The sequence below is a fragment of the Sander vitreus genome, chromosome 14 (assembly GCF_031162955.1).
Source record: "Sander vitreus isolate 19-12246 chromosome 14, sanVit1, whole genome shotgun sequence".
Classification (NCBI taxonomy): Eukaryota; Metazoa; Chordata; class Actinopteri; order Perciformes; family Percidae; genus Sander; species Sander vitreus.
Window position 1 is genome coordinate 20,626,296 of NC_135868.1, and position 12,740 is coordinate 20,639,035.

Consider the following 12,740-nt stretch of genomic DNA (forward strand, 5'->3'; position numbering starts at 1 on the left):
CTCATAGGGCTCTCAGATCTCCTAACAGAAAGAAATAAGTTGCATTTATGCAGGGAGCTTTGTCTCGTCAGCGAAGGGTTGCATGAAGAAGAAAGAGAAAAGATAACCCTCATGGGAACTACAGTTTGTAAAAGTTGCCAGAACGGAAAACAAAGACATAAGTTTTGTTTGGAAACACTTTCTGTAAAATGGTGCAACCACTGAACTGTAATCCGGCAATTTTTTTTTGTAGAACCAAGGGAGTAATGGCAATATTCAGAGTGCTTTCAACTCCAAATGCATGCACTTTATACTCTCTATTTACAGTATCCAAGGTGCAAGACTTTCAACATCTCAAGGGATCACTACTGGCAGATGAAAATGTATTACGGTCCTTTGCAAAACAATTGAGTGCCACAGAAAATTACAAGTCAAATAGCTGTGAGTTCCACTTAGTAGCAAGCGGGCGAATGAGCATCTGGCAATTGGCGAGCGTCAGGCGTTATTTACATTGCCTCAAAGTGGATGGTGATGGGGAAGAAAATCAATGTGGATGCAAACAGTGTAATGGCAGAGTAATGTGTTCCCCTGGGCAAGCAACACAGAAGAAGTCCTGTTGGGGTAATGCGAAGAGGAAGGGGAAATGCAGTTGTCGTTTTTACCAGCCCTTCCCACTGCCACATTCAATCCAGTCCACATGCACATCTCAGCTCCTGAAGTCAGTTTTCAAGGCTGTCTTCTCCTGCTGCCTCTTCGGAATGCTAACTCTGCAAGGCCGCCAATCAAAGCAGTGGATGGTACGGTAAACAAGAATGTAAGTGAACAAGATCAGATTCACATATGCAAAGGGGTGGTGTTCTTGATGGTGATTGATGTTGTTTATTCTGGCTCATTTTCTTCCTTTCAAAACCCACACACACAGACACACAAACAAGAGGACACGGAACATGCAAACTTGAGCTGCTTTCGTTTGAGCTGTTGAGGATTGATCAGGGAAGCATGGTTTTGACCCTGATCCCTGGCTTCTCTTCATCTACAGGACCACTCAACCTGTCCGTCAGGTATCAATCAATACTGCTCCTAAAACTCTGCAGTTTTAATTAAGTAGCCAGTGGGATGGTGGTATGCCAACACTATTCACGTTCTACAGCTATGAAATCATTTTATTTGTGCCTTCTAACTTCAGGTAAGAGATATTACCCTTGGAAGATGATTGTAAACCCTAATTCACAGTTAATAGCAGAAATAAAAAAATAAACAAACAGCACATTAAACTTAACAGTAACTTATCCCTGTATAAACCAGTGTGATTAAATCACAGACCAGTCTAATGATATGGTGTGAGAGAGCACACTCACCACAGAGTGGCAAGCTCACTGAGCCATTTACTAAGAGGATGTGGGCTTTAGGTCTGCACCATCACACCACTCCACTTGACCTATCTAATTGGCCACCAGCTGGGATGTTGTTTGCCCTCCACTCATCTATCTAGTTTCTCACTTCCACGCCCATCCTGTCCTCCAAAGGACCTGCCCTCCTTTTCACTTCTCTCCAGTGGTGTCTGCTGATTCTTACTGCTTGACCCTGTCACCCCCTTTGTCTGCCCTTACTCCTTCCTGCTAACTCTAAAATTATTATTTTATAAATTAAAACTACTTAGACACCTCAGAGATAAAGTTATTTGTTGAAAACATCACTTTCGAAGTCAACACTCAAACCCAAGCCAGCATGACCAGACAAAAAATTTAACAATAGAAGCACGCCAGCATGTCTGCACCGTGTCCTCTGTCCCCTGTGCTGGCTTTTCCTTGCAATGTGCATGATCAACTGTGACTTGCACTCTGCATCGCTTGCCAATAGCCCTTCTCCCTCTTTTCTAGTCACTTTCTTCCAACTGGTTTCCCTTGCTCTTTAAGACTACCATGGTGCACTACTATAGACGCCCCAGCCACAAAGATGACAAACTCAGTAGAGGTTTGGGCGCCTCACACAAAAACAGAGAGCAAATCAAAGTCTGAGACAAGAAGCTGATTACATCGGAAAATGTGCAAAGCATAGTCAGGCTGTAGTCTGTGGGAGTCTGGGAAGTGATCAACTCTCAGTTGGCCAAGAAGAGATTCAAAGAATTAATATCAGGCTACAAGGCACAATTCTCAGTTTTAAGACCGCTCAGAGTCAATCAGATACTTCTTGTGAAGTGTTTTTGCTGTGTTTTGTTAACCACTGGGTGTGTAAGTTTCCAGGGGCCATCTCACTCTAAGATGACTTCTCTTTTTCCTCTATCAACAGTCTATACCTCTGTCGTTTTCTGTGTGTGTCTGTGTGTTTCAAGTGTTTAATAGCTCAGCCAATGCTACCCCTTGTCCCATCCTGCCAACTGCCTGTGGCTGTAACTTCAAAGTCTCCTCGGTCTTCTCTTGTTTATCCAAACTGCCTGTCTCCTACATGCTCCTGAAACTAAACCTGCATTTTTATATTTCACTGAAGACAAAGAAAGTGCAGTGGATTTTATAATAGGTGCATTCATTAACCTGTACTCAACCCATGTACAGTATATGTTGTATGCTAACATTAGCCTTGTGAGTGAGGAAGGGACAAAGTGGCAGAGAGAGTGTGAAAAAGTACATCTATTTGCACGAGTTCTCAGAGTGCCAGCACAAATAAATGAAGTCTGGCAGAAAGTGTGGATACTTATGTGCACATGTCCATTTGTGCCCATATGGGCTCGACTGTGTGTGTGAGTGTGGGTGAAACAACACTATACGGCTGGCGGTGGTAATCAAGCTCACTAATTACTTCCTGAGCTGAGAGAGTTGTCAGAGAGAGGAGGAGCTGCCACAGATGGTGAGAGACCCACACTGACACCAGGATATCCTACCTCTTCATCATTAGAGCAGAGCATGTGTGTTTCTGTGAGACTGACTAATTGAGGGAATGAGTGAGGGTGTGTAACAAAGATTGACTGTTGAAAGTACACTTTAAAACAACAGACCACATGATACACTACAGGTAAAAAAACTGTGAACTAGATATATTAAATACATACTTTATCTCTCTATTTATTATTTTCATTTCAAAGATGCTACCAGAAGTTCTTGATATTTGATTACCTTGACGTTTGAATCAATTCCTGTTCCTCTGCTATTCCCCGGAGACATCTCAGACAGCTACGTATCCCAATACAGTCACTTCAAGATGGCTAAGTTCCACTGGACCTACCCAACACCCATCCACTTCCAACCAACTCATTCCTTCATCTCCAAAAGTGCCTGTGGGCAGGTGGTGCACCAGTGGACTCCCCTTCCCTTCCTGTCCCTAACTCAGCTCACTCTCCAGACAAATTGCTGGAGGTTGACTACTCACCACTGTGAAGAGCCCTCAGTGCCGCTGACCTCCAGCAGGTCATAGTCGTCCTCCAGCTGAAAGTCAGAGAAAACCAAGGCAATGGTGTCTCCTGGCTCGGCCAGCACGGTCCAGGTGCAGTCAGCGTTGTTGTTGTACTCAGCTGGGTAATTGGGAGTGGTGATCACCCCACTCTGGCCCCGCAGTGTTCCGCCACACCCATCATCAGCTGCAGGAAGCACAGGGGAAAGAAAGTGCTGAAAAGCTTAGTAAAAGAGGGAAACATTTACAAAGATAATCACATACTTGTGGTGCAGATATAATTGAAGGTGCACAGACAAATGGAAACAGTAGGAGATGCAAGGTGGTCAAAGGCTAATGAGCCCAAACTGCAGCTAAAGGTCAGGTTTGACACATAAGCAGTCATATTAAATTCTAACTGGCTATTGCAAGCTTCTTCAAGATCAGTACCATAGTGGCCCGACGATAAGACAACATTGATTTTATGAACACTCTTTTAAAGATGAGACATACTCACACACACTGTACAAAAGACCCATAATAGTAATAGCATAGTATAGAAGTATAAATGTCAAAATGAATAACCTTATTTGACAGATATCTATTAAGCTCAATTACTATAAAGCTGCTATACTGCTTTGAGAACATATCAAGATGGCAGATATGCTGATGACTGATAATACTGATGACGCAGACGTAATGCTTTAGCAAGAGAAGTCTTCCAAACTATGTCACATAGGAAAAAACCTAATGGTAACTTTGTGGGTGAAGATTTGCCAGGAACAAGTTTTATTTATACATTTTGTCGGGCCACAAATTATCTTTTTGCCACAAGTGAAAGTGCATATTTTCACATTCAGGCGCATGAAAATGTGCAACGAGTTACAGCACATTGTCTGCAATTTTTTCCATAGGCCAGAGAGACACCAGTCATAGGATTTCAAAATGCCCAAGAGTGCTTTTACCAACAGCACGAAGCATGGTAAAGTGTGTGATGCAACCTAATGCAACGTAGGGGGGGTGGATTAAATTCAGATTAATTCAGATTTGTGTTAATCAAAGTAACTCTTGCCATCATCAAGACTGCTTTAAGGAGAACATTAAACAATAAAGCATGCATATAATGTGTTTCCGGGATAATTCCCCTGTTCAGCTTCTGATATGTTCATCACAGCTTTGTACAATACAGCATCGACCAGTATCTAAACTGCAATTCCTGTGTGGAATTTGTGGAAATAAAGACTTTAAAATATCATGTGTGTGTGCATACATCACTGCAGTACAGAATGCACTGGTGAACAGAGGGGACACATCACAAGACGTTTTGAATGACAGTTCCACACTGTTACCGTTCCTGAAACTATGTGTGTGTCTAAGGGTCCGCCTCTGTTCCAGGGTGGTGTGGGATTCGTTAGTGGGCGGCCAGCTAGTTGTGTGTGTGGCGTTCAAAGAGGGGAGGAGGTGCTCAGAGGCGCCAGGCCCTGTCTATCATCCATCCCACCTGTCACCAGGGCAACTCCCCTAAGGGAGGGCAAGCGAGTGTACGGACGAGCGGAAACTTGTGAGGTGTGAACTTGAATAGGAGGGAAACCACGACAGAAGGGAGAGAAGAAGGGGATGAAGAGGATGACAGGTGACAAGCGAGGATGGGCGAGAGGAAAGCGCAGAGGGAGGGTGGACAATGAGGAAAGACAGAGATGGCGAGAGGGGTGACAGGTGATTGTTGCAGTGGGAGTGACAGGAAGTAGAAGGTAGAGAGAAGAAAGGATGATGAAATGCATTGATATTCCACACAACACAGTTTCTTCACACTTGAAGGAAAGACTGAATGCAAACTCTCCCGTTTACCTTGACTCTTTCTGTCGCTCGCTACATTTTGTGGCTGCCACTGACCGATGCAAACGCTCTATGAGAATGGAAAACTAAATGGCTATACCATGGACCGTATGGAACCAAAAAACTGTTGAACACTTCAATATGTGAGGTGTGCAGAAACATATTACATTTTCTCCTCAGTAAATTGTAGATGCCAGGATGCTTCCCATGGATGAACAGTACATATTTTCAGGCTGTCACTTAGGATATCATGGTTTTCCATAAAGTGTAAGGAGCTGCTATGATTCCTCTGAGTGTCATGGTAAACAAGACATGGGAAAGCATGGGCAAAGCATGCAAGCTATAAAAACATTCATGGCATCAAAATGCATGTTTATATACCCCAAACATGTACACAGCTAAAGCTTGAAAACTATATCTGCAATTTTAAAAGGGACCACTAAATGGGACACAATACCACTAATGATCAGAGTGCTTTTGTAATAGGTAGAATAAAGCATGTGCACAAACCAAACATAAATAGATTTGCGCGTGATGCTGTAGGTATAAGCGGTGACATTTAGAACTTGTCAGAAGTAAGCCTTTTTCTGGAAAGATATGAGTTAGGAGAAAATGTCAGAAGCAGATTATAGCTAAGAGAACAAATTGATGAGCATAAGACAGGGCCTGTAAAACATTATCTGTGCCATCAATGGCTGGCTATCATCTACGGCCTGACAGCCCTGGCACGTTTGCCCTCTCCTGAGTCCAGAATGGTGACCGTGCCAAAATATTCCTGCCCACTCCCAAAGTCAGTTTTGCTTTTACACATATGGGCAGGCTCTATAATTGGAGTGACATTAACAATACACTTATGCATTATAAAGGAGCACTCAGGTAACACGTTGACTTTTATGTAGCACTGGGAGACCTCAATTAATCACAAGGGAAATTGCCAGTTTCTAAACTTGTTGGTGAGTAATTTCTGGCATAATGTCTGGCATAATCACATCGTTTTAGTGCTTAGCAATTCTTTCTTTTTGCCTGGGTGGGCATGGAGAAGGAGAATGAAAAAGCTTAGTTTAGATCTGAACAGCAAATTGTTAGTGAATTATGGAGATAAGACAGAGGGAAAGTAGACAATTTCTTAACAGTGTCTTACATTAAATGTCAGAAATTGTGAAAAACAATGCACACATTCATTTCACATTTAAATGTGGAATACAGGCATGTGTATGTGTCTGCATGTGATTGGGTGGGTTGGGACTGTGCTGGCGCAGCCATGCGTGCTCCTATGTGGGCTTCCTGACTCCCAGCCTGGTTGCAGATGGCAAAGTGTCTCAGCGCTCTGCTCAGCAGGCACACTCACACATGGCCACAGCAAATGCACATACATGGACATGCAAACTGTCATGTACAGTATATGACATTTGAAATGCATCTTCAATTATGTGAGAACTCACTTTTTATACAAAGCAAAAATCCTGCAAAATGATGTTCAATAGCATCACATTTGCCTACAGTGAACCGTTTTCAAGAACTGTGTCATGTTGGGTTAGACAACACACACTGGCAGGTGTCCCTGCCGCAGGGGTGCTTGCTAACTGTGAGGGAAGGACAACTGGCACAAGCACCTGACTGGGAGCTAACACATGAGGTCCTGTCATGGTAAATAAGATATCAGTATAAGCACAGAAAACCTTGTCAGGTCATGTGGAGACATGTGCAAATTAGGAATGTCTACAGTTAACCGTTAACTGGAGACCACCGAGAATATTTTTGACCAGTTACGCATGTCGGTCTATAGGTTAAAATGAAAAAAAGCTGGTCCACCCTGAGGGCAGCGCAAGGTTACAATACTATGATTTTTTAGGTTTTTCAGGGAGTTAATGGATAATATCTATTATGTTTCATGTTTCAGTTGTGCAAGTCTTTACCTTTGTGCATGTTCATGAGGACACTTGGTCCAGGCATTGTTAGTTAACATTACCCAGACTTAATCCATCTTTACAGTTGATGCTAAAATAACCTTGATTTGACCAAATGTGTTATCTTTGTTATCTTATCTAATTTTAAATAACATTTGTCATTTTATTAAATATTTACTCAATCTGATTTCCTGTAGCATATCTCTGAGCTGGCTGTCAGTCCACAGGGTCATACATATATCCTACAAAGCCTCTTAAATTAGATGTGATTAAAACATTTATTTTGAGAACAAAAGAAGTGTTGTGACAGACAGTTTTCCACTGCCCCTCCTACATACCTCTGCAGTAGGGAAGGGGGAAATCCCAGGCAGCAGTACCCGCTGAAGTGGCAAGGCAGGACAGGGTGGTGTGACCCTCTAGCACATAGCCCGGGCTGCAGCTGTAGCGGATTTTGTCCCCAATGTTGAACGTGGACCCCTGCTGGTGGCCATTGAGTAGCTGTCCAGGATTACCACAAGTGTAGCTGGGCAGAGCTGAAGAGACAGGGGAGAGAATGGACAGTTAATGAGGCAGTATGTGGCACTGCATCATGTTAGTACTAACAAGAGCCAGAAAATCAGGGAAGAGTCTGTTGACAATCAATGAAACACACACACACACACACACACACACACACACACACACACACACACACACAGCCATCTGTTCATGACAACATACGACATATCTAACCCAGCAATGACTTACTTCAAAAAAACACTAATAAAATATGTGCCCGGCTGCACAGACAGTTCAGTGAAGTAGCAGAAGTGGTAATACAGTGCCACAAACTAGACGAGGTTATGGAAAACCACAGTCAGTTAAAGTAGTTTTTTTAAAAAAACTGTATATCCAGTTAAGTAGATTTACATTTTCATTTTTTTTCTCACTAAAGTGCTTTAGATTTTCCATATTCATGGATGCCACGCTGACCATCACGGCTTGTCCAATCATGTACTCGCATGCAAATAAGTGAGCCCAGTATTGACAGAACCTTGTCTAATTGTGTGTTATTATGCAAATTGAGTTCAAAGGAAGTTTAGCCAATCTTTTGCCCTTGATCCTCTTGCTTCAGTCTTGCAGTAAAAGACGTGTGATTGTAGCTTCCATGACGTATATTGGCTAAAAATACTATATAGGTCTGTAGTAGGTGGATGGTTTTGTTCTTACTGCATCTTATACAATAACTACTCAGAGTATGAATGAAACTGCCATGACCAAACATGCATTACACACACACACACACGTGTGGGATTGGGAGTGTGTGACTGGGCAGCTGGCCAGAGCATGTGCTGGACTTTGGATGAAACTCAGTCTCTCCACGGGGGCTGGGCTGAACTCTGGAGAGGACAGAATGGCTTATATACAGCAACACAGCTTACTGGCACCTCAACATCACACTCAATGCTTGCTTTTCTACCCTACGGGATGTCTCCAGCTCCAGAATGTATTACAAAAGATTATAATATTTCAAAGGCAATTTGTTTATTTTGGTTGCACAGCTAAATGTTTATCATAACAAGAAAACTAGCCCCATATTCAGTTTGGTATTTGTTTTGAGATACATAACATTAAAAATGATAAGTAAGACTACATGTCTAATTAAAATGCTTGTAGTCTTCTTCACCATAGTCCTTTCTGTATGCTCGATGGTGTTTTTTGCCCCCAACGTCTCCTTCCAGGCAGCGCTGCGACCACTGCCTCCAAGGCACCTAACCCTAACCTTAACCCTGACCCTAACCTTAACCAGTGCCTAATCCGTTGGGGGCAAAAAACACCGATAAACTTTCTGTATCTATAGTTTTGTAAGTGCCATACACAAAGTGCTTTAATGAAGAGTTCATTTTAAATAAAAAAAATAGAAAAGTTTTTGTCATATTTCCCCCTTTTCTAGCCCGGTAAGCTAAAACTACCTTACAGCGAGGTCTAACAAGGATAAATCAATCATGTTATGCATTCTACAGGGATTGAGCTTTGCAATTAACGGGCTGGTAAATAAATAGACTGCAAACAGTTTGCGTCCAGTCCACCATCAGACAACAAACATGACCTCCAAGTGCATGATTTAGGTTATGTGTTTGTATTTTGAGAGCTACAATTGGAGACTGTGTACAAGCTGATATATGGGTCTGATAACATTTTATTAAATCGGAATCTGACCACAGTGTTCAGCCTGAAGGCTGCTGGAATCAGCTGGAAACTGTCCGACTTGACAGCGGATTTTTGTCACTGCCCCCTGCTGCTGCAGCCTGCTCTCGTCCACTTTACAGGTGAGGCGCAGTTCATCTCGAACGAGCCTATAAGCAGTCCCCATATTTTGAAAAACAGCATTATTGACTGGCAAAATACAAATTTATTTGAATGTCAGAAAATGTTTCTATCACCCAGTATTTATAGTTTGTTTAGTTATTTGGAATGTAAATTAAAAATATGTAAGTTTGTGTGAGTAGAGGGATTTTGGGGATAATGAACTTGCATTAATTCTCGCCATAAAAGATTTGCAGTCTGCATTTAATAATTTCTTCCCTTAAATACATTTTTAATTAAAAATGTGTCAAATTTCCTAATTGGCAAAGCCAATTCAATGCTAGCTTGCATGGATTTCAAACCTAAAAATAAGCATAAAGTAGCTTTAATCCAGAAATTCAGTATCAGCATTGTTGGCCAACAGCAAAACATCCTTGTTGTCACGCACAACATTTCCCTACTTTTCTAAATAGGTTCTTAAAGGGTAAAATCAGCAGTGACTCACTTAGGGCTGAGGACTGCAGCTTCATGTTGCACTTCTAGCTACATCCCAATCACTGATTTTACAGCAGGTGTTTTCCATCATCGGCTGAAGGTAGAACACCTGCTCAGACATCAAGGATTCTGCCCTAAAAATGCTGATTTATCTTTTAAAGTACCTGGTTAGTACTTACTTTCCCTCTGGCCTAATCCTATATTCTGATGACAGACTAACTTGTCACTTTCAGGCTCCACTGTGCCATAGCCTTTATTTTGAGCAGCCAAGGCCATCTTATTACAGCTTCCCCTCCATCACTACCATATTAGCATATATATATACACAAGGACTCTTTTTGATTAGCATATTAGCCGCTGGGATTCAGGCTTCAGTGCTGCACCATGGCCACAGGGGCCCTGGTGGCATGGAGGTAACTGCTCCCCCCACCCATTTTGGTTGTGTCCACGTATGGCTGGATCAACAAAGCTAGTCTGTCACAAGCAACATTTTAGAGATTGGAAGATTGAAAAGAGCGCCAGCGTGGCTAGAAGGTTGGCGTTAAGTAAAGGAATAGATAACTTTCTCACAGCAGACGTTTTAACTTGTGCCAGTGCCGGGGCCCTGATATTGTACTTTGTACATGCTGGCTTACTGGCATGGATTACTGGCACGCCTAAATGGAACAGAGACATGTTATTAGTTAAACCTGTGCTTTTCCTGCTATGACAAGTCAAAATGTCCGCCGTGAGAACGACCTATTTTTGAGGCAGGGAAAAAACTGAAGAAGACAGCAAACGTGTGAAAAAAGAGGTGTATGCGAGGCTGGGAGAACGACAGGGAAAAGGTATGTGTGTGTATAAGACATCCTGACAGAGAAAAAGGAGAGGAAGAGATGAACATGATGACTGATGTCACTGCATTAGAACTGACAGAGGGCACAGCACTGTCAGAGTGTAGATTTGTATGCCAATAGCATGCACACAGTGTGTGTGTGTGTGTGTGTGTGTGTGTGTGTGTGTGTGTGTTTCTCATCACTCTCTCCATTTCAGATCATTAGTTTGGGCAGTAAATTAAGTCTAAAAGAGCCAAACCCTAGAACAGGGCTATGCCTGGAGCACTGAAGTGGCAAATACTTTTTTTTAAACTTGCCTTAGAATCCATACTCTTTATTGCCACAATGTAAATTTATCAGTCACCAACAAACATCAAGAATAGAAAATATTGACAGTATTTGATATAGTGCATGGAGGTAGCGACACTCATTGTGCACAATCCCCCCTGAAAATGAAGTTGTTTTTTCCCCCGCTTTGTTCCGACAATTATTTCCCCTCCAAAATGACTTGATGGTGGTACAATTTTGTAGAAGACCAAAATAAAAATTCATGCAAAGGTAATGTCTCTCTTTACGTATAACAACGCTGGAGAAGCACTGAGAGCTGAGTATTTATATAGCCAAAATAAGGAAACCAAGGCAGCGGTGTATAAAAAAACAACCATCCTTTTTTTTTTTGCACTGTGTGCTTTAATCTAATTTATCACAATCTATTCCATTTCTTCCTGCTGCAGGCTAAATCCTAAACAGAGAGAAAATATGAAAAGGAAGATGGAGAGGAAGAAAAACAAACACACACACACACACACACACACACACACCAAGGAGGAGCTTGAGAGAAATAATTAGAAAACAATCTTAAATATTTCTGAGACGACGTCACATTACTCTCCATTAATTTCCTCCCCTGCACATGCTTTCATAAATCAGACTTATTTCACAAATTATTCTGCAAGTTTTACCACCTTTATTGGAAAACGTTCTGTTTTAGAACAGAGAGATGGGTTTCTTCCAGGGGGTCTGGCTTCTGTCATCACGTGGGCTATTATATCCCAACCCTTCCCACAGCCAAAGCCACAACAGCAGCCCTTGGGTGATTGTCATGGCAGGTCTATAAGTCACGAGGATGGGAGACGGTGACATGGCCCATCCCTGGAGGCCCGGATGCTTTAAGCACTTCCTCTGCTGAAACGGCAAAGGATGCTCCTCGTCCATCAATGCATCCCTCTCTACAGTAGAAGCCTATGAACACACTCAAGTGCGAACAAACCATGTGTGCACACACATACTCGCTGAGAGCAAGGGGCCATGCCATCCATCACACTTTCCGTCCCTTACATCACCTGATTACATTCCTTTATTCCTTCCCATCTCTCGTCATACCATCTTAGTCCTGGTGACTAGAACAAAGGACAATGGAGAAGAAGGAGGTATGAAACACATCTCCTGTAGGATGATCTTTGACCCTAATAGGACTGATTCTCTCTCTTCCTAGGTGTCTTTAAGCCTGTTCCTCAATGTTTCATCCTCTCTTTCTCAGTAAAGGGAATAGTAATATACTCCTGCATACTGTAAAAAAAAACAGGCTTATGGTACAAAATAAAGAGATTGTGAATTTCTGAGCACTTTGTAGAGGACATCTTTTCCATTTTTAATATATCTATATACAGGTGCTGGTCATATAATTAGAATATCATGAAAAAGTTGATTTATTTCAGTAATTCCATTCAAAAAGTGAAACTTGTATAATGTATACATTCATTCCACACAGACTGATATATTTCAAGTGTTTATTTCTTTTACTTTTGATGATTAGAACTGACAACTAATGAAAACCCCAAATTCAGAATCTCAGAAAATTAGAATATTGTGACAAGGTTCAATATTGAAGACACCTGGTGCCACACTCTAATCAGATAATTAACTCAAAACAAAGGCCTTTAAACGGTCTCTCAGTCTAGTTCTGTAGGCTACACAATCATGGGGAAGACTGCTGACTTGACAGCTGTCCAAAAGACGACCATTGACACCTTGGACAAGACACAAAAGGTCATTGATA

The 12,740-nt window shown here is 42.0% G+C and overlaps 1 protein-coding gene across 1 annotated transcript in view; it reads right to left on the bottom strand.

The window, feature by feature from the left end:
* csmd2 (CUB and Sushi multiple domains 2) overlaps positions 1-12,740 on the bottom strand; it is a 250,682-nt gene that overhangs the window by 169,928 nt on the left and 68,014 nt on the right. Inside the window, exons 4-5 of the mRNA XM_078267604.1 lie at positions 7,424-7,618; positions 3,343-3,550 (exon numbers count right to left, since the gene is read on the bottom strand). Coding sequence (XP_078123730.1) covers positions 3,343-3,550; positions 7,424-7,618 — 403 coding nt within the window. The remainder of the gene's footprint in view (positions 1-3,342; positions 3,551-7,423; positions 7,619-12,740) is intronic.